Here is a 22,243-nt window from a genome sequence, read left to right on the forward strand (position 1 = left end):
TGCAATTGCTCAAAAAAGGAAAAGACTGTTTGCCTGTCTTTTTATTTCCAGTTGTCATAGCTCAGTCTAAAAAGCAAGAAACTCAAAATGCCACTGTTCTAACCTCTGACATATCTGGAAACTGAAATAGCCCATAGCAAAGCACCATAACCAAAATCAACCAGCTAACCTGAGTCTTGGGTGTCAACTTTTTTTATTTATTTTTTTATTTTTTTTTTTTGCTTTTTAGTTAAAACCCCTCCCCCCAGAAAGCAAGATTTTTTTTTAAAGTGGTTGTCTGCTGCTTAGACAAAAATTTAACTGTCTTGTGCCAAATATATTTGACCATTAATTTTTATGAACTAAACAGATATAATAAACAGCAATCCATTTTAACAATCGATTTTGAATGCTATATATTTTAACAAGTTGCATTTTATATAAGAGTGGAGGCAATGCATTTGAGTTGCACGTGTAAATTGTATACTATTTTAGGGAACGTGGAAGTTAAATGTCCAGAAAAATGCCTACTCTGATGCCTGATTCCTTGGAAAGCACAAATATAATACAGCAACTACCTGAACGTTACAGCAGCAGCACAGTTGTCGAAAGCCAATGAGGAATCACTTTAGCACTTTGCACTGTGATAAATGACAAGATGGATGACGATTCAACATAAAACTAACAGTATTATAGGTTTATCATCAAAATTGGGAAAATTGTGAGAGCACATGCTAATGATAATTTCCAATAATTGTCAGAATCCCAAAGTCTGGTGGGCAAGGTCTACTTGTTTAAAAAGTAAGGGGTTACAATTAACCAAAAAAAAATTTTAAGTAGTAGTATTCTGCATCCTGTATATAAGTAATATATTTTGTTGTATTTTTAAAACTAAAGTAAACTTTTTCAAAAATCTTATAACTTGAAAAAATTGTGAAAGCCCAGCTCATACCTCTAATCAACTTCCAGAAACAAGAATTTTAATCGCAATATGGTGTATTCCTTATGCACTACAGACGTTCATTTGGATAACTTTCCCCATCTCCTGTACACCAAAATAAATCCCAGTAAAATTTCAAGAGATTTGACTAGTCTTGTAAACATTTTCTTTTCTATATAATTATTGATACCATTTTGAAATGGCTATGTCCAATTATGCATTGACAGGCGACATCCACTAGCACTTAACCATCTCCCTGATCTTAGTGGACAAGATGGTGCCCATTATGTGCATGATACTGTGGCTTGCAGAAAGTCTCCAAACAAAGTCCTTCAGTATTGACCTGCATCCGGTGCCTTCACCCCCAAACTGGGATGGGTCACAGAAGGCAAACTAGACAATCTTTAAAGTTGGCTAGAAATCAAAGCTTTGATGATGTATCCCTAAATCCCATGTCTCCTAAAATGGTACAAAATGGAATCTATGCAGCTGAGAAATATTACACAGTATACAACCCAATGCATTTTTGCTAACATTATCTTCAGTATAGATATAGATTACTGCACAGGTGTGTACCTACTTTATCCCTGCAACTACTTCATATACATGAAATATTGTAAACAATGAAAACATTGAGGAAGAAATTAGGAAGACCTTGATAATCAGGTACAATAAAAATCAAACCCTCATGAAAACAATGACCTTTTATTTACTGCTGTCAAAAAGTAACAGCACACCTATACCTAGGTACTAGGGTCATTCAAAACTTCTAAGTCTCACCCAGAAAGAGCAATAGCTGAACATTTCTATTGTGGTAACACACTATCACTTCTCATAAAACTAGAAAAACTACTAGATTTCTGTTCCATGTGCACATGAAGGCCATACAAAGGTGAAGGGCAGTGGGAGAAATCTAAAAATGGACAAAACATAGGCCCGAGAAGATTTAAAGTATCTGCAAAAGAAAGGTATGACACCCAAGGAAATCCATGAGAACATGGTACAGACACTTGCTGAGGACTCCCCTTCCTATGCAACTGTGAAGACGGCTGCTGCATTCAAGTGGTGCAGGGTCAGCACAGATAATGGACCAAGTACATTGACGTCAAGGGGGACTATATAGAAAAATTGAGAAAAACAGTCTTGTCAACTCCTTCTGGGTGAGGCTTATAACTTTTTAAACGACCCTCGTACTTTGTACATTTTCTTCAGACGGAAATAGTCCACCACGTAAGGTTAATAATAATATGCTTTTTCCTGAAAAATTGCATTCAGAATGGTGCAGTCTGAAGAAACAGCACTTTTAGTTATCATTCCAGTATCTTGACAGAGAAGCTAACCAATCTGCAGCCTGCATGCTGGAGGAAACAAAACTTTGTTCTCGCTTGAAAATGTTAAAAAAGGCAATAACTTTTTTTAATAAAATCAAAACCTAATTCCTTATTAATTGTTATATTATGAAGAAGCAATAATAATACATATCTAAAACCAACATACTCGAGTTGGTATAAAGGATAAGGCATTTCATTACATTTTATTATATACATGCAAATGCACACATACAGAAACAAGTAAAACATGACAAGTAATATTTTTGAAGAGTGCATAATTATATGCTTAGCATATATATATATCAAGAAGCATTGCATTAATCATAAATATGAAACAAAAATTCACCTCGCATAGAAAGATCCTGTTATATTTGCACCTTCTAGCAAAAAGTAATATCTGTTCTTAAAAATACATTTCCTTTAATTGATTAAAATGTATTTTCGGTTAAAATTAATTCACAACCAGCAACACACATTATAAATAAACATACAAAATATGTAATTTAAAAACACAAAAATACAAGTATTTGAAACAAATCACAATATTAAAAAAGGCTCTCAGTTTCATCATTCCAAGTCCCATCTTTTTACAAAAATAATAAACAAACAAACAAACAAGGCTACTCATAAATTTAATATCACAAGCCACCATGTCTTTCTAAGCAAAGCAAAGAAAGCCACATGTGACAGTAAATTATTTTTCATGTCGCAGCTGAAGTGTCAAAGCTATTTTGTCACAAGTAGTTAATGTATTGGTCCTTTTTAATACACTGGTAAATATGGGATCTCCCTTTCTTGTGTTGTTGGAGGAGGCACCATACTCTGGTGCTTAGTATTACAAACTATGAGGCAGGTCACTAATTCAAGACCTTTTTTGAGTCCATGGCTGGGAAACTAAACCCTCCCACTCACCCTACATGGACCATAGTTGTGAAAATTATGAATTGTGAAAAAGAGTAAGCTGTTAAGAAGGGGTAGCACAGAGAAATCGAGGATAACCTTATTGTGGTAAAAAAGTGGTGTCCAGATTCCGCAGATGTTGCTTTACCCTAGCAGCCATGTTAAAAAAAACAATAGAAAAGATACCCTGGGGTAAAGTTACATAAATGAAATATTCACAGGGTCTGGACATCACCTGGTAGTTATGGAAAAAAGACATTACCTCTGATTTCCCCATGTTGCCCTGGGGACAGACTTACCTTCACTTTATGACTATGGTGTCAGAAATCTGTTTGATGGCAGGAAGTTGATTTTTGAAGGAAAGTAAAGATAGCGGAAAGGAGTTAGACTCTGGCTTCGACATATTGTGCCTTGGACACAGTAAACTATTTATCTTCACTCTACTCTAGGTTATGGGACGTGCCTTTTTTAGACACTGAGAAACATGGTGCTCAAATACAGAACTGTGATGACACAAAAGTTTTGTTTACATTCACTTCACTGTGAAGGTCTTCCTAAAAAATAATAAGCAAATCTTTTGTTATAGTCACTCTACAGTGAAAGCACTCTTGATCTGATTGCTAGAACACCACATCTGAAAAAACAACAATGACCTTCAATTATGTTAATTCTGAAACTGTCAAGAGCTCTTCAAGAAATTAGCCTTAATTGTAATCTTGGTGAATGAATCAACAGTTTCATAAAAATGCAAAAACAATCATAACAGCATATATATGATATGTTGATAAATGGCACAGATGATGGAATGCATCTTGAAGACTGAAAAATGGTTCATCAAAGTTTATTGTGATCATTGACGAAGGAATGGTTGTCATATTCACGCGCATGTGGTCCACGAGCTGGATGGGTTGGCTCATCATCCACATCTAGTAGGGTATTGCTTCTGAAGTCCGTGAACTTATGCAAAGACTCTCTGTGTGACTGCAACAAGCATAAGGGACAGTTACATAAAGGCAAAAAAAATGTTGATGGCTAATTACAGGAGAAATACTGAATTTTACATTAGAAATACTTTATATATTCCAAATAAATCAATATTTTGATTGTCTGAAAGAATTTCAATAGCTAAATAATTTAGGATTTTTTTTAACAAACCTGTACATTGCATAGTAAGAATGGGTTCTTCAAAAATGGGTAAAACGCAAAGGTAATTTTCCAATTATTTGGCTGACTAAACTTTGTATTTATACCAAGCCCTAACCTCCCGCCCCAATCTTACAGCTGATTTGTCAGATATAGAGCATTAAAAAGCAATACTATAACCATTAGAATAAAAATTGCATGTAGCCCTTATAAGCTTATCAAATGAAGTCAGCAACCATGCAGTCAAAGAGGTGAACTTTGTTATTATGTAGCAATGATCAAATTTCTACTGTGTTAGTGGCAACCAATAGCAAAACATATTACCATAGCTGAAGCAAAGTAAATGGAGATCACTAAAACCACCATGAAATATTCACCAATGCAGGCAGTTTAGTTCAACTGTATCACATGCATTTCTAAAAGCAAAATAATTGTCATAAGCCTGTTAACAGCAAGCATGCAAGTCAAATTCTTTCAGCGTTATTGAAACTGTTTAGCTCTCAAACATGCATGCACCTACACTTTACAAAAATTTAAAAAAGTACATAAAATGATCATTTTGAAGGACAGACCAAATAAATTTGTGTGCTAACAGGTAACCATTTTGGCAAAAAGCCAAACTTGAAAGAACTGAAATGTGCACTTCGGGATCAATGATCAGCCTGTGTTAGGTCAGATGAACTCAATGACCCTTACCTTCGCCTCAGGTACCAACATCTCAGATGCAAAGTTTTGCATGCTCATACTGTTCCGAAGTAACATATGTCTGCTTTTACTGCGCTTCTGACATACATTTTATTCTAAAGTGTACTTGGTGATAAAACTTGTTTAATTCGTAATGATTCAACGCACACATTCCCCCACACACACAACCACACACGCATGTTTTTGCATGAGCTGGCGCACATGCAGGCACACTGACATAAGCATGCATCCACACATGAGTTTTATGATGAAGCACTAAATGATACATACACAACATACATAACCAAAATAATCATCACGATTCAAGATGCAGGTTCCAAATTTGTTAAAGTTACCATGTAAATTTATTCAAACATGCAACACTACATGTATTTGGAAAATTCAAAGACATGCCTGTGTGTGTGTATGTGTGTTTGGTTCAGTGTTTGAGTAATGACATGCAAATATGTATAACTGACCGTATATGTTAAAGGTTTTATACAAGTAACAAAAAAGCATAATGTGCATCCAGACAACAAAAACGCTAAAAAGCCAGTGCTGTAAGCCCATGCACAAACCTTGATCTCACGATCAAGACGAGCATGCAAATAGAAACCACTCCCAGTTTTCAGATAAATCTACCATTTCCAGATCACTGCCTGAACCAAGGTAAGGCCGAGGAATGGTGTATGTCCCGTTGTATGATGAGGTGTAGTGAGACCCTTTTCTGCAGAGAGAACAGTGGACAGCAAGCAATGAGGATAGAATCCAGAGAAAATCTTTTATGTGCCAGTTCAGCTATTGGGACTTAAGTAAGCTTTAAGTGTCCTAGGACACACTGCATGCAATGAACACAGATTGAATAGTTAAAATCGTTTATAGTACTATTATCTTGAAGAGTTCCCATCAGTAATTCATATAAAGGGATGCATCTACTCTTTTTTGCTTAAAGAAAATCCCTGTACAAATTAAAGGTTTTATAATACAAAGTAATGAGAAAAATAATTTTAATGCCAATTTTCTCTATGTATTAAATTTTTGAATTAAGTCCCCTTGTATTTAAAAAAAAATGAGGGGCTTTAGAATTTGAGACGAATGTCCTTTAAGTTGTCAAGGCTACAACTCGTGGTATTTGCCCTCATTCTTGTGACCTGGTGAGAATGTGGATGTTTGAAAGTATGTCCTTGCAAATGCAAAAGGATTGTTCAAAGTTTGGAAATCAGAGTTTGTAATGAACTAAATCTAATTATTAAAAAAATGACGTGCATTTTAGTAAAAAATAAAACAAATTAGCTGTATGCAAAATATTCTACAGATTTAAACTGAAAAACATTTAGCAAATCATTGAAATTTGGACAATTTTAGTTAAAATATTTAGCGACAAAAATGACTCTTCTGGACACCAATAGCAAATCCACAAAGTTCTGAGAATATGTTGCACACACAGCTATATATATCCACAATATACCAGATGTACTCCGTGAAAAACACAAACTGATGTCCACAAGATAACTAGATTATGCTCTACTTGCAAGTGAAGCCAGCTACCACCACAGAATACACCTAACACTTTACTTCACAGCTGATCTTACCGCTTCACTCTGATGACACACATGACAATAATGATGACAATGAGGAGAAAACAAAAGGCTCCCAGTCCAGCTGCAAGTCCTATCACAGTTCTTTTCATCTCTGAAATACCAGATTCACTGATGTTCACAAAATGCAATGCATATGCATTCAAACAGCCCCCATCATCACCTCTGCGCATGTCTGTACACACACCCCCTCTGCATTTTCTAAGCATCCTAAGTCTATTATGGGGGTCAAGATTTTAAAGCCAATAAGGCTGATACAGGCATTATTATACACTTGATGTAGACAATTAAAGATCAAATAAAGATCAGATTCTACCTCAGCTTTATCTGCGAGTATCTGAGCCCAACAGGGAGTTATTATGCTAAATTCATTCTACATGAAGTGCTCAATAAATTTAATTACCTGCTGCTTTTTCATCGTCAGTATCACACGTGCTTCCTGTCCAGCCATATTTACATCTGAAGAAAACAAGCAAAATCATTAGTAGCAGGTGAGAATAATTTCAACAGGCGGCCCACGAGATCCACAGTAAACAAGATCTTTAAAACATCGGATATGAGATTAACTCATAATTTGTGTTTATAAAAGCAGTTGATTTGCAGATGACTTTAAAATGTAATAAACTATCAACAGTCATTTTAATACTGAGTGACTGAAAATAACTGAAAAATTGATCAAAGCCTGTTACAACAAATGAAACATGTTTATCCCACACATAATTATATCGAACTTGAACTTGACTGAGTGTACCTGCATGCATATCCAGGTGATTCCCCTGTGTTGATACACTCAGCATCATTAAAGCAAGGGTTTCCCGCACAGTAGTCATACACTGTAAGAACATTGATCAACATGGAACAATAAGTTTCCCATTGTTTTTCTTTATTCTTCTTCCTCCCTATCTTAGATGCACATGCATTCAAACACTCGCTCCCTCTCTGCACATATAAATGTGCATGCACACACACAGAGAAGCATATCATCAACCACATTTGCAAGTAATACCTACAAGTACATTTGGTATCTGTGTTAGACCAGTGGTACAGGTCAGAACAGGTGCAATTATAAGTTCCAGGCAAGTTGTTGCACACTGTTCCATTCATTCCACAAAGGTTCTCTGTGGAGTTTTGTGAACATTCATTCACATCTGTCAGAAAAGACCAAAATAGATTGTATTATAATTTTATTATAAATTCAGCTTTCTGAAGTGACAAATACATTTCATGATGACAGATACATACTCTAGAAATGTTACTTTTTTTAAGCTCTTAGATATTTTTTTTGTTTTTCATGGTAAATACTTGCTCATGGAGAGATGCTATTTAGTGTGTGTGTGTGTAAGAGAGAGAGGGAGAGAAAATGTGGATATTCCCATGCATGTAAATGAAATTCTGTTTATTGTGCACAGCCATGGGCTTTCTGCTGTTTACTACCCAGAGTGTACATTTCTCCAGATACCACAAAGTGTATTTAGCTGAGATCGATTTGCTCATCCTGTTTGCTTTAATCTTTTCATACATGCAGCTGCTTAAAACACAATCTCACAAGGTTACAAGCTAAAAACATTGTAGTAAAGAAAGAGGAAAGTCACAAACACAGCAAACTATTATGAATGATACAAAAATGTTAAGGTACAGAAAACTTCTTGCAGCTAATGTTTATCAGCAATGATGTGCCTTGTCTTTTATCTTTTATTGCTCTGGCTCCTTCTCACCTTCACAAGCATTGGTTTGAAGATCCCAGCGCTCATAGCCAGTGCGACACTGGCACATCCATGTGCCGTTGTAGGAGATACAGACAGTGGAAGGATCGTGGCAATCATTTAAGCGTTCACTTTGGCAAAGATCAAAGGTTTCTGTAAATTGATATAAAGATTTCAAAATTATTCTCTGGCAGAGTCACTGCCCTATACTCAATAAAAGGCCGGGGCAGCACAGCCTTTGAAGAATCTAGAATCTAGATAATGTCAAATACAGCACTCGAACAAAGAATTACAGAAAACCGGAGGTTCACCAGCAATGATAAGGATGAAGTGGGCAAGGGTGTAGTAATGATAATAATCTCAAGGGTTGGTATAGCAATATTGTTTTTATTCTTCATATTGAATATCCCTTTGTTCACTTGTGCCTGCTTTCTTCTTCTGTAAGCCTTTTAATTCCTGTTGTGACACTGTTGCCCCTGATTCTGTGGGACATAGCATTTGTCTGTCCATAATTCTACAAAGATTCCAGAACAGTTTCCAAACTGAGAAACCTTGCTTAACAGCACTATATTTACTAAAGAATTAACAGCACTATATTTACTAGAGACTTAGCAGCACTATATTTACTAGAGACTTAGCAGCACTATATTTACAGAGCTATGACTTCTAAAAAAACACATACTATGCCACATACTCTCACACTACTTTGTCTACCATGCATTTTTGCAGATGATAATTTTAGCACTTTACTAGTTCCTGACAAAGAGCAGAAGCTGAAATGTGACCTTATGACTTTATGAAACCACAAAAGAGGACTGAAAATATGCACCCACATTAACCATTTGTTGCCACTTAGAGATAAAGAGATAAAGATAATTAAACAGTCCTAGGGCACTAAGTGGCTCAATATATCTAGAGCATAGCACACAAAAATTGGAGCCCCTCCCTCTCCTTCTTTTCCCCTTTCTTTATTTAAAAAAAAAAAAAGGTCCCGAGAGATTACGGGTAGGTATAAGGAACCTTCCTTTCACAGATCTGGACAGGACTCAAACTGTGACCTGCTCTAATGTAAAGTGCACTAACCACCAGGCTAACCTGCCTCTGCACATTACCACAAAACACAAAGTTTTGGCTATTTATAAGATCAACAAAGAAAATACTCACCATCAAATCCAGTTTGATCGCGGTTGACACCCAAAAGCTGTCCTGGTTCATTTCCGAAAGAACAGATGTTGGTACAGGCCTCGTCAAATCCTGCTTTAAGGGCTGTATTGAGTGTGCTGCTGTTCTGGCTACTGGTCATGTACGCATTAAATGTTGCTGCAGTCTGTGGCGATACAGCACTGTCTGTGCTGCGTTTCTGCACCCTTAGACAAGAACCAGATACACATTCTCAAGATATTAAAATTATGACAACAGCAGTTTCTAAAATGCATTAATCAAAAGTAATGTTTTCCACTTTTGCATTCTCTTTCATAAATACACTTTTTTTTAACCACCAATTAATTAAAATATATACATCATGCTCAATAAAACTGGACTTTTAAACTGCAAAAATATATTTAATATGTTTAATACCAATGTAAAGTGGAGTTTTGACATTATAAAATAATCATGATCTTAATACAGTATTAAACAGCAGAAAAAATTTTCACTTTGCCGACATTTGATACCAGAAGCAAAAATGATCGCAAAGCAGACACATATAAATGCATTGTATCTGCATCTATAGGGACAGAAAAGAATGTTTGTATACATGCACATATAGCTACATGTACACATCTTCCTTCAGACAACATATACTAACCCATTGGCAGTTAGCTTGGTGAACTTTATCACGTTCACTTCAACGATATTCTCAAAACCCTTTGTCTTGCTTAAAACAGCTAAAATCTGTCAATAAAAAGAGACAGTTTATTTAGAGCATGATTAAAAATAACACTTGATCAACAACTGCTTGTGCACGAATTGAAGAATTAGTAATAATGTATACTAGATGTCTCATATAAACAGGATCCAAAGACATGTAACCAGCAACTAACTACTGATAAATTGAGAGATATATATTTACTAATCTAATTATCAAGAGTGGAGTTCCAAAACTGACAAAAACTAAATAACAAACATTTTTTGTCCATGCAGTTGAAGTGTCTGTAGCCTGTAGTTCAATGTTTTACTTTAATTAATAGCTGAAACTGTTTCTACATCCTCATCAAATAGTATGCATCTTATCTTTTGAGCTTATAATACTTTGAAATCTTCCTTATTCCTTTTGGAACTATTTTATTTGGAGTCCAACTGTTATACAGTAAAACCTCCCTGTTAAGGCGTGCAAAAATCTGCCAAAATTAGGTCATAACTAAAAGAGGTCGTAGAAGGATAATCGACCAGTCTGCTTTTTATTATACAAACCCTGACTTCAAACACCTATAAACTGAAGATAAAGCTCCTATAAATCTTAATGCCTTTCTTTGTCATTTTTTTTGGTCAGGATTACTTATCACACTTTTGTTAGGCTTAACTAAAGCACCTACCTAAACACACTCACACACACAGAAGTAAGGAATGTGTTATAGAAGATTACTTTCAACTACGTCAACCCACACCATCCCGTTGCTGCTCACGTGGCCTAAAAAGGCTCACGTTGCCCAGAGGTGGGTGGAGGCGTTAAGCCACAGCCACCAACTATAGAACACCGTTTATGACAATAGCAGCAAGCGATGCAAACTTTGCGACATATTGAGTAGCACAGCTCAATACATGCAGCTTCTTTATTAGTTTTAATCTACAAGGATAACATAAGACACCAATAGGCCCATAAAGTCCTCACACGGCACATCCAAAGAAACAAGGTAGTTGACACACGTCTTAACTGCACGATAGCTGGGCGAAAAACTAGAGTAGAGTGCTCGCTGGCGTTACAGGTGGGGATGGGAGGAGGCTCAGCTGAATTCAGGTCCTACCATGTTTCACGGGTTTGGACAGCTGGATTTGAGGTAGCTAGAGAGTGATCTCAACAATGTCATGTAATCTGGTACAGCATGAAGGCAAAAAGGAAGATTCATGGTACCTTGAAAGTGTGAAGGAAGAAACTGCACAACTCTATGAAAGTGTTAATTACCTGACTGCTAACTTTCTTTGCCAAAGTTTGGAATGCCTTAGATTCTGCATGATTGAGATCATCAGACCATTCCTGATCTCTAATTGCTGCAAAGACGATCTGACCTCCATATACATAGGGGACTGTAAAAGAGAATAATTTGTAAATTTTTGTTCAAAAACAAATTGGTAAAATATTTATATTTTAATTTATTATATTTATATTTTAATAATTTTAATTGCTTCCTTCAAGTTATTTTGTTGGAGTACTTACCAGATGACATGGCTGTATGGGGTTATCCCAACTAGCTACCTTAATTCCAGCTATCCACTCCTGACAGAACTGACCAATGAACTGGGAGAACACAAAGGAGCGGCAAACTTTGCATGGCAAATTTGAGAGCATGACAGGCAGTTGGTACAGAGAACGTGTGAGCTTACAGGTCGACTTTGTTGCTCCACAGGCTCCACACGGCTTATCCAAAGAACATAAGGTAGCTTGAAAACTAGACCAACACTGTTGAAGCAAAAAACTGAAGAGGTAAATTCTCTGGCCGGCAGGGGTGGGAATGGGAGGGGAGGTGAGTTGGTTGAGTTTGTGTTCTCCCTGTTCATTGGTCAGTTCTGACCAATCAGAAGTGGACAGCTGAAAATGAGGTAGTTTGTCAGAATAACTTTATAAATTATAGTAATGCCATCATTTTTTTGTCCAGGTGTTATAGTCAGAAATGCATGTTATGTTTTTACGTCCAAGATACAGTGTATTGAGAAAGAAATATATATACACCTGCTTTCCATTTAACACGCTACTAGCAAATACTAACAAATACATTGTTGATAGCGGTTGCAAATGATATCTATGAGGCATTCAAAGTGTGAAATTTAATTAATATCTATTTAATTCATTACACAGTTTGTGTAGTTTACAATGTATATTCTAGTATATTGTTTAGAAATATTTTTTGTTCATTTTTGCAACACAGTAAAACCCTGGATATTAGACATCAGAAATGGAAAAAAATGTTTAAAAATCATTCACGAGATGTAAAGTAAATATGTTCTCTTGTTGCAAATTTTTGACAACCTTTTGTGCTGCAGTTGTCTCCCCCATATCCTGGTCTACACAGGCATTGGTAGGAACCCACTGTATTGGTGCAAAACTGTTTGCTGGGGTCAGAGCAGATTGTCTGATTTTCCATGCACTCATTAATGTCTGAAATAAAAGAACGAGACTAAGAAAATCTATTCCAATATTAGGAGATAAAGCTCATGATATTTAAGCCTGACAGTAAAATGAAACAGCCTAAAGCATGTTTGTTATTCTCTTCACACATATTTATGGTAAGTTCTTACTTGATGAAAATGGTTTATATGAAGAATTATTACCTTGGCAGTGGCCTTTGCCAACAAGCCTAAAGCCAGGCCCACAGTGGCAGCTGAAGCTTCCAATGGTGTTCTGACAGAACTGCTCACATTCATTTACCCCCAGACACTCATCAACCTCTGAAATGGAATATGGAGTCAAAGCTATAAATTTTGCTTATAAGAAACCAATTTTCAGAGCCATTCAGGAATGTTGAAGGAATACTTTTTTTAATGACAAACTAAATAATTCAAACAAATGTGAAAAGCAGCAGACAAATTTTGTTTAATAAAATAAGAGAGGGAAAAAATGATTGGGTCAGTGGCGTAGAAGCCAGGAAATTAGGGGGGCAGCAGTCCCCTCAAAAATGATACTGTTGAGGAGGCAGAAATGTGAATGTCGTTCATTGTCAACAAGGAGTTTGACCCCTCAAAGCCAAGCATCTTCCTATGCCACTGAGAATGAAACAAAGCTACGAAATAGTTTAGAATTAAAAAAAAAGAAATAGAACTGCAGCTTTCAAGCTTTTACTGCTTTATGCTAACCTCCACGCTCTGATCTACAAAAAACAAGCCATTTAACATGAAGGCCCTGGCCCTATCATGTAACATGATTTCAGTTGTTGATAATAGTGCCACAATACTATTCTGACAATGCCATATGTATTAACCATACTTTTGTTATTTCCTACATGATACCAATCATTGCATAGTTAATTTCAGATATAATAACCAAATATCAATAGCCAAAACATGACAGAATATACGTGGTCTTTAAACATGACAGCTGTCTAAAAACTGGTATTCACCATAGCACTGGATGCCATTCCCTTCATAGCCATATGGACAAGCCTGACAGATGGTGCTGTTAGTCAAAGTCTTGTTACAGGTTGCATTAGGATAGCATATTTCACAAGCATCAACCTCCTTTTCACACCATCGCCCCCCTCGGTTGAGTCCACACTGACATTCTACGAGGTAGAGCAAGCCTGAAACATTCCATTAATCTTAGAGGTCTTACACTGCAGTTAAAGAAGTCATGTGTCATGTAACTTCATTTTTTATCAGGATGTTTATTTAAAACAGGGAAGAAACTATCTGCACAATGACATTTTCTTTCCTGTAATATCACAATGCAGTGCAATACAATGTTTCTGCTGCTTGTTGATTGAATTGCTGCTCACAGATATATCTAAAGACCAAATATTTTAAATTTCATTCTTATTCCACAAGAAAGAGTTCATCAATTTCTTACATAAAATCTTGCAAAAATATTAATTTTTCCCATGGGAAATGAATATATATGGTCCCTCAGCTCAATCATTTAATGTAAGTAGTCTGTTTACTTAGTGCGCTGTTTTGTAAAGCTGAAAACTAAGAATATTAAAGGTTAAAAATCTTATAAAGACAACAAAAAAAAAACCAAACAAACAAAAGGAACCAATTAGTATTCTTTATACCAACTGACCTGTCATCTGCTGAGAGCTTAGCATGAATGAAGAGATTGCAAAGTTGCACTGTAGCTCTTGTTGACAAGCACATACAACAATGTTGGGCTCATAAGTAGATTTTAGCTCATATTCATCAATTGCTGAGATAAAAAATGGGACCTCAGTCATGTTTTGCAGTTCTGCAGGTGAGAAGTACCAGGTGAATTCTGCTGAGGACTGGTGTGGCACTGAAGAATATTTTGAAAAACAAGTCTTTCATGAGATTAGACATAATAACACATCTCATTCTTGCTTTGATAAGAAGAACTGTAATTTTCAAAGCATATGTTTGTGAAAAGTATATGTCTTCAAATGTCTTCATACATGATTTCAATGTGACCATAAGCATGCATAACATGTTTGTATTTACCCTGTGTATAAGTAGGTGTGTTGTAGTGTCTGACAGTGTTTGTTACATGTGAATATGGGTGATGGTGTTAGTGATTCCGTTTAAGTGGATAGGTCTGCCTATCATGTCTGTAAAATGCTGAGTAAATCAATGGAAAAATGCTATAAAAATGTTCATTACTATTACATTATATGTCACTTAAGAATTTTTTTAATTGAAGGATGAAATTGCAAGGTGCAGCATCAACAGCAAGTGTGATAGCCATGAAATCTTTTGTAACATTAAAAAATGTACACCAATAAGGTATAACAATGGTATGAAAGCTATAAAACATTGAAAGCATATTTCCTCTTACCATAGGTACTTCATTAAAAATTTCTAAAAGATGTATAAAAGCAAGATGTCAAATCCAATAAAAACTAGGTAGCCATATCTAGACAAAATCACCTCTATTGACTTTTTCTATTCCTATCTTCTTATGTCTTCTCAGTTCTCACAAACGATTCTGTGTATTTTTAGAAAAATTACTCACCAAGAGATGCATTCAGGCCATTTGGCAAAAGCGTATAATTCTGAACTGACACCTGAGTGGCTGTCAGAGCTGTGACATTGAGTCTGAATATTCCAGCTGTGAGCGAAATGTTCCATACCTTTGGAAGATCTTTAAACACAGGAGGGCTTTTTCCTGTAAATTTGTTGTATCAAAAAGCTTTAGTCATAAAATATGACACATATGAAGTCAGTTAACAAAAGCAGTCAGGATAATACAACTTGAACATAAATTTAAGTCAGTTATGGCAATAATTTAATAAAGCATAATGCCTTTATTCATCTGTCACAAAAAAGCCCAGTGATTTCTTTTAGGGGGAAAAGAAAAAATACACTTAACAAAATTCTCACTGTAAATGTCACTGAAGGTAACAGGTTTGTCCGCATGGAAATAAAATTACACCAGGCCTTTTCATCCTTTCTAAACTGGTAAGAACTGTGATGTTCTATCATGCCTCACAAACTGAAAATAGTTACTCAGATTTGGGAAATTACCTCCTAATGAACTAAGCCATATCATCTGAAAAATATTTTTATCACTTGGGTTAACCTTTAAGCTTGAGTTATAGTAATGGAAATGTGTGTGTAATTTCAAGGAGACAAGAAATTACAATTTTTTAACCATGTATCTTATTTGCAGCTGATACTTGGTCAGCTAGCAAAGATGTAGACAGATAGAGGAATGCACATTCCTGTGATTGTACTTAGTAGCATCATTATTTTTGTATAAGATTTAAGTAGTTGTCTTGCAGAATTTCAATTTTACTGTCCCAGAAAAGCTAAACCATCATCTTTCATTAACATACAAGCCACTGTAAGCTCAAAATAAAAAACAACACCTGTATAAAAAAAGGGGAATCTTGAACATCACCAACTGTAAATGTGTCTATGAAGAACAGAACCCAAAGCACTATCTTCAGTCGTCCAGTCTAAGAAAAATCACAACAAAAAGCTCTAGCCAAAAGAAAGTGGCATAAACACTAAAGTCAGGGGGATCATCAATGACCTAGAGTGAGCAGCTAAGTTCTTGGAGGCCACCAGACTAAAAATCTAGCACAGCCAACAGTTTTATTGAAGGAAGAAAAACATGGCAGCTGTAGAAACAAGGAATGACAAACGCTATTCCACAATGTACAATGCATAAACAGAAAAAGTGCCCATCCCCAGACTCAGCATCTGCTCTTTTAAAGCTTTAGCACTTCCACTAAAGCCCTGAAACACTTGGAAATGAACTGGCTGAGTAAGATATAATATTTTATTTTAAAAAAGTATGCTTACCTAAAAGATAAATCTGAGCTTTTATTGTATCCTTTATTGATGCTCTTTCCGAAAAGTTTTCATTCCTGGTGATAAAAAAATCCTGCAGACATGCAAGAGAGTGATTACAGTGGGACAATCCGTTCTCCATTTGAGATGTCTGGTTCAGGGCTGACAAAATGTCAATGTCAGATGCAGGAACCGATGTTGGAATGAAGTTTCGGTGCTGAGAATCATTAAATGACCCTTTGTTTAGGTCTAGGGTGTAGTTGAACAATGATTCACTGGCATTCTGAAGCATCCCTAACAAGAAAAAAAAATTCTGCAGTGTTAGAAGAAAAGATTCACATGAATGAAGTATATGCCTTTATCCATCTCAGCAAGAATGCATGGCATTGCACAGTGGCTGCAAGGGACGGATTATTTGAATCGAATATTTAAGCATGAAGGGCAGAACAACAATGACGTTAAAAACTTCTTTCACATTCTTTTGTCATAGATGATATTTCAGTGGGTTTATTTAGTATTAAATAATAATGCATACATAATGTGTACGAACATGCACTTATATATACTATACACGTACAGTGTATAAGTTTATGTGTGAGGTGTGTGCATGTCTGTGAGTTTTCTTGTGCATAACCGAGTATAAAAGTAGAAATGTGTGCAGTTTGATGGAAATGACAACACTAGCTGTTTAAGAAATATGAAACAGTGGGTGTCAAACATTGCACTGTAATACCAACAGACAGGGGAAAAACACACTAGCAAAACTTTCTTGAAAATTGCTGCTGCAGTCTATAAGGCTTCAGTTAGCCTCATTCTCTGAAGTTGCATGGCAAACAATCAACAGAGGTCGAGTATATAGCTTTTCACATAAGTACATGCATTAATATATAAACCATGCTGAAAGTCTAGTGCTTGACTGAGTTATAGGGTATCTACTGACATTATGAAATAATATTGAAACAATATAATGAAAATGATACAAACAAGCCTCTAACTTACAGGATTGCCCATACTGAAAAATAAGTTCAGGGGTCAACTGTTCCTGAAAAGTGGTACCATTGCGAAGCAGAAAGTCATTAGTAGGATTTCCATCTGCATAGCCAAGCAGGCCTGACGAATTCTGTAACTGATCTGGTGGTGTGAACAGTACTAGCGACAGACCATCTGCAGCAGTTGTTATCTGTGAAGGCAAAATGACAACAGACTTGGTTTAGGAGAAACGATGACAATAAAAAAAATAATAGATTTAAAATATGGCCATGTCTCATGATGGAAGCTTTAATGGAGGATTGTTGACTTTTACTTTACATTAATATTTAGTTTATCACTATTTGTAAGTTTTTCAGGTTAATCTATGATTTCACTCTCTTTATTCTGATTTCACTCTCTGACAAACGGTTATTTTCTGAAATCACTTGCTCAAGATACAATCAGCATAAAATTGGTTAACAGAGCACAAGACATTACACCCGTCAAAGTTCACCTCAAGAGCTATACCAGGTGAGACAGCGATGATCACAGTATTATTGTCAACTTGTAGATTAAATGTTTCATCAGTGATGTTTGTATTAAGTTTTATGCCATCTTTGTACACAGACAGCTGCTTCGTAGCATCATGATGAATCTCAACAACTGGTCGTTGATCCACCTAAGCACAGAAAGGTTTATAATAAGACAGGAAGGACAAAGTCATATGTGCAGATATTTTCACTTTTAAAAAATGTATAAATATATCTAAATTAGTTTAGTTTAGTCCTTGTTACTCCTTGAGAAAAACAGGGCCACAAAATATATCTAAATACTCATAAATAATTTATAAATATATTAAGATACTTTTTACAAAGATTTATTATAGTTTTTTAAAATATTTCATTATAGATCTATCATGTAAATCAAAGTATTATTTTAAATAAATAAATTTTTCTCCATTGTTGTATACAAGCCTTTAACCAGCTCCGTAAGTACAAACTTCATCTTCCGAGGTAAGACACAATTAAAAGTGGGTGAACAAGAAAAATAACATTCATGAGTCAGTTAGATGTGAAAATCTTTATCATTTTCTTTTGTATGCTGGTTCCAAAGTTTGTCTGTGTGTGATAGGAGCTGTTAGATAAGTATTGTACAGATTTGCTTCAATGTAATTTTTGTCAAGGATTTGGCTTCTTTTTGTGATGAGTGAATTGTCAGTAAATCTACCAAAATTTTTTCCATATCACATAGCAGGAGAATTTGTTTTAATGAGTTCAGCCAAACATGCTATGCCTGAATGCAAAAGTTTAATAGTCATTTGTACTCTCAGCAGTCCGGCTGCCTCCCAATATACAAGTTGTTGTTGTGTGTGCATGGGTGTATGATGTTGTAGTTGTGCCCTACAAATGGTTTTGAAATGTAAGATTGCTTGTTTGAAATGTACGATTGCATATTTTGGGCCATTGCTATCATGCACTACCTGCTTTATCCTTGTCCTAGATAGTCTTTTTCTGTTTTTATAAACTAAGCATATTATTCAAGTAATAATTGCCCATTGGAATTAATAAAGTTGGTCAATTGGCATCTGTCATTAATAGATGTGGACATATGCATGTGAATCTGCCTTTGTAAATGTATGCATCAGAAATGTATCTATATGTTAATGAATGCATAGGTGCTTCCGAAATATGCATGCTAGCTGCCTGCATCTAATTGCACAAGCTCCTGTGAATATATTTGCATATATGCACCTTCATTTTCTTATGTTTGAGAAAATATTAAAAAAATTAGTTTCCACAACTTAAGTGTATGGATGCAGTTCAGATTTGGTTTAGTCTAAAGAACAACAAGTGGAAGACAGAGCTCCTGTTTTATCTCCCCTGATAAATCAGACACCCACCAATTATGGGAGCAAGGGGTCACGGCAACTGATTTTCTGCTCTAAGGCCAAATACACAAGGCTAAAGAAAAAAAACACATTTATTTAGCTATATATATATATGCTTATTTATATCGACAGGTGAAAACTCTAAAATATGTCATATATATTACATATAACTGGTTTTTAAAAAAATCAAATTGTTACCTTAATTGCTACTGCAATAAGCAATGTAACATTAAAGTTTTGATGTTTTTGGGTTCTGCCTTGAATTTCCAGTGATCTGCAGGAATAATAACAATAAAAAAGATGTTAGTAGTAGTTTTCATCATGGCCATAGTACTCATTGCTGTAGTACTCATCATAGCAGATGATATTGATCAATAGAAAGGGGGACAAAACTGCTGTTTTACACAGAGCCAGCAACTAAGACTGCATCACAGCAAAGCAACAGAACCCTGGACATCTGATTCTCACTGTATTGGTGACAGGTGCTAGTTATTGTTGGGGTAAACAACATCACTATTGTAGAAGTAGTTCTCATCATCGTTGTGTTTGTCATTTAACAGCAACCACTATCATCATAGCTCATCATCATTGCAGTAGTCAGTCATTGTAATAATGGCTATAGCATCGGAGTAGTTATAGTGATAAAAGTTTGAGGCATTTAAATCTAGTTTTTAATTGAGTTGGTGATCAATTCTTGGAATATTTCAAGTGAACTAGCAATCTAAATATTCACCTCACCTAAGAGAAGATTAAAAATAATACGCCAAAGGTGAGTCAATGTTGATGACAATTCAACAGACCATAAAAACCCAACTAAACTACCTATGCGTTCTTGTTTAGATATGCCTTAGAAATTGGATATCCATAACCAGTTAATAACAATGTGAACTTTTAATGCGTAGCATCACAACCAAAATAGGTTGCACTCTCTGCGCCGACCAGTAATAATAAATAATAAAGTAATAATAAATGAAAGATAACACCCAGTGGACAGTGAGGTACATATAGACACACCAACTACATAAAGATGAGGTACAAGAGTAGAGGGGGGGGGGGGAATTGGTGTTTTACGCCGTGTCAGCAACTAGGGCTATATTACGGCAAGCAGCCAGCCCTGTAAACAGATGCCACGTGCAGAGAAAGAACAGCGTGCCCGAGACGAGAAATGAACTCTGGGCAGCCAACCTTCACTGTATTGGTGACAGGCGCTAACAGCGCTAACCGTTGCGCCACCGGACCGCTACTGTACAAGAGTAGAACAGAAAGCAATGGATGAAGGTATAAAGGGATGTAGATACTATAGACAGTGAAAGATGGAGTTGTTACATGATGGTTAGCATTACAGAGAGTATTGCCAGGGAGTTAAGAATAGTAATTCAGGGATAGTACTTTGTGAAAAGATATGTTTCCAGAGAGTGTTTGAATGTAGCCTTCGAGTCAGAGTGGCAAATGTGATGTGGAAAAGAATTTCACTGCTTAGCAGCACAGAGAGAGAACATCCATTGTCCATATGTGACTGTCTTTGTGGGAGGGAGGGTTGGAATGCAAGAGTCTGATGAGGAGCGATGGTTTCGGGCAGAGGTGTGGATACTTTTAAAATGAACAACACAAAGAACATTAATTACAGTAAAAACATTTAAGCACAGAAAAATATAATAAGTGAAACTATTCAAGAAAAAAGCTGGCTCACCTGTCTGCTGCACGAAGCAGCAAATACTCCCCCCATCCATTAAAGATGAACTCCTTGCCATCAAGAGTAGACACATGAACAAAACCCCACACCAAAGCTTGGAAAGAGAGGCCATTAATTTTGTTTCACAAAATTGTTGGTAGAAAACAATGCTTATGTACATATATGCCATCATTTGAGGGATTCTCACACTACTTTGATTTGATCTACCTGTGTCAACAACAGCCTTGTTAATGAACACTTCTATGTAGGGCAATCTACAAATCCTAGAAAGACAAATAATTAGAAAAGAAATGATGCACAAAAATTAGGCACCACACAAACACCATTTGACGATCTTCTGTATTATTATTATTTGCATTTCTTTCTATGCAATGTTCTTCTTCAAGACAAAAGATGGAAGCAAACTGATATTTTGGGAAAGTAGCTATTAACGTGGTATTATTAAACAACACTTTTCCAGCAATTCTCCATATAAACATGTAGACACAAATCTTGATAAATAATATTCAAGAGCACTTTTCTAGAATCTGCACAAATGACATTTTGACTGTACCTGTATATGCACTGCAGGATGCTATAGAGAATACTTCAAACACTCTGTAGCACATTTCAGAACGGCCATTGCAGCAGTGGGTCCAACCAGTTTGAAAATCACTCTCAGCTTCTTGGTCCTTGAACATTGCTGGCTTTCCTCTCAGCTCAGTAGGGTCTGTGATCAGCATGTTGCTGCTGTTGCAATCAATCAAATTATTCAATCAATTAATCAATCAATTCACCCACAACTTCAACTTCATAAGCTTCAAGGGCCATCACAAACTTTGCCATACACTGCTTCATTTACAAGATTTTGTTTTAGATATTTCCAACATAATCAACAAAAATATTTACTATTAAGCCAATAGTTTATAGCAAAAATTTATTATAGCACCTGCCCTAATCTTTAATAGATTCAAAGTTTGCAGTTTCTTCTAACTTGAGAATAAGATAATACACATGCAAGCCTCAGGCTGCGTACTTATCATCATAGTAGCAGATCGCTTTGGTTCCTTTAGAGTCCCACACTTTACTTTGGGCCCTGTGCTGTCCTTCATCCACAGTAAACATTCTATCCTGTCTGGCCCGAACTAAAGAACAGGGGCAAGTAATCTTAGTATAGTTTTGAAAGTGGTCCTTGAAACGCCACTGCAGGCAGGCTGCATAGGTGTTGGTTGGTCTTGAATCATTTGAAAGAAGTATGACTTGTCTTTTAGGCACTTTCAGATCTGCAGGGAAATGTCCATCAAAAAAGGCTTATCAGACA

General features: G+C 35.9%; 1 protein-coding gene across 3 annotated transcripts in view; it reads right to left on the bottom strand.

The window, feature by feature from the left end:
* Positions 1 to 23: 23 nt before the first annotated feature.
* LOC112556548 (mucin-like protein) overlaps positions 24 to 22,243 on the bottom strand; it is a 47,623-nt gene continuing 25,403 nt past the window's right edge. Inside the window, exons 10-31 of one of the 3 annotated variants that reach the window (XM_025225646.1) lie at positions 21,959 to 22,205; positions 21,497 to 21,672; positions 20,941 to 21,037; positions 19,449 to 19,524; positions 17,877 to 18,041; positions 17,393 to 17,573; positions 16,406 to 16,687; positions 15,111 to 15,263; positions 14,208 to 14,417; positions 13,549 to 13,728; positions 12,764 to 12,880; positions 12,462 to 12,590; positions 11,400 to 11,521; positions 10,086 to 10,171; positions 9,443 to 9,645; positions 8,291 to 8,431; positions 7,586 to 7,723; positions 7,327 to 7,408; positions 6,979 to 7,034; positions 6,570 to 6,669; positions 5,620 to 5,704; positions 24 to 4,131 (exon numbers count right to left, since the gene is read on the bottom strand). In XM_025225646.1, coding sequence (XP_025081431.1) covers positions 3,985 to 4,131; positions 5,620 to 5,704; positions 6,570 to 6,669; positions 6,979 to 7,034; positions 7,327 to 7,408; positions 7,586 to 7,723; positions 8,291 to 8,431; positions 9,443 to 9,645; positions 10,086 to 10,171; positions 11,400 to 11,521; positions 12,462 to 12,590; positions 12,764 to 12,880; positions 13,549 to 13,728; positions 14,208 to 14,417; positions 15,111 to 15,263; positions 16,406 to 16,687; positions 17,393 to 17,573; positions 17,877 to 18,041; positions 19,449 to 19,524; positions 20,941 to 21,037; positions 21,497 to 21,672; positions 21,959 to 22,205 — 3,173 coding nt within the window. In that variant the 3' untranslated portion in view covers positions 24 to 3,984. Of the gene's footprint in view, positions 4,132 to 5,555; positions 5,705 to 6,569; positions 6,670 to 6,978; positions 7,035 to 7,326; positions 7,409 to 7,585; positions 7,724 to 8,290; positions 8,432 to 9,442; positions 9,646 to 10,085; positions 10,172 to 11,399; positions 11,522 to 12,461; positions 12,591 to 12,763; positions 12,881 to 13,548; positions 13,729 to 14,207; positions 14,418 to 15,110; positions 15,264 to 16,405; positions 16,688 to 17,392; positions 17,574 to 17,876; positions 18,042 to 19,448; positions 19,525 to 20,940; positions 21,038 to 21,496; positions 21,673 to 21,958; positions 22,206 to 22,243 lie in introns of all 3 variants that reach the window. The other 2 variants (XM_025225647.1, XM_025225648.1) reach the window with 2 other exon arrangements.

This window comes from Pomacea canaliculata, linkage group LG2, assembly GCF_003073045.1.
Source record: "Pomacea canaliculata isolate SZHN2017 linkage group LG2, ASM307304v1, whole genome shotgun sequence".
NCBI lineage: Eukaryota > Metazoa > Mollusca > Gastropoda > Architaenioglossa > Ampullariidae > Pomacea > Pomacea canaliculata.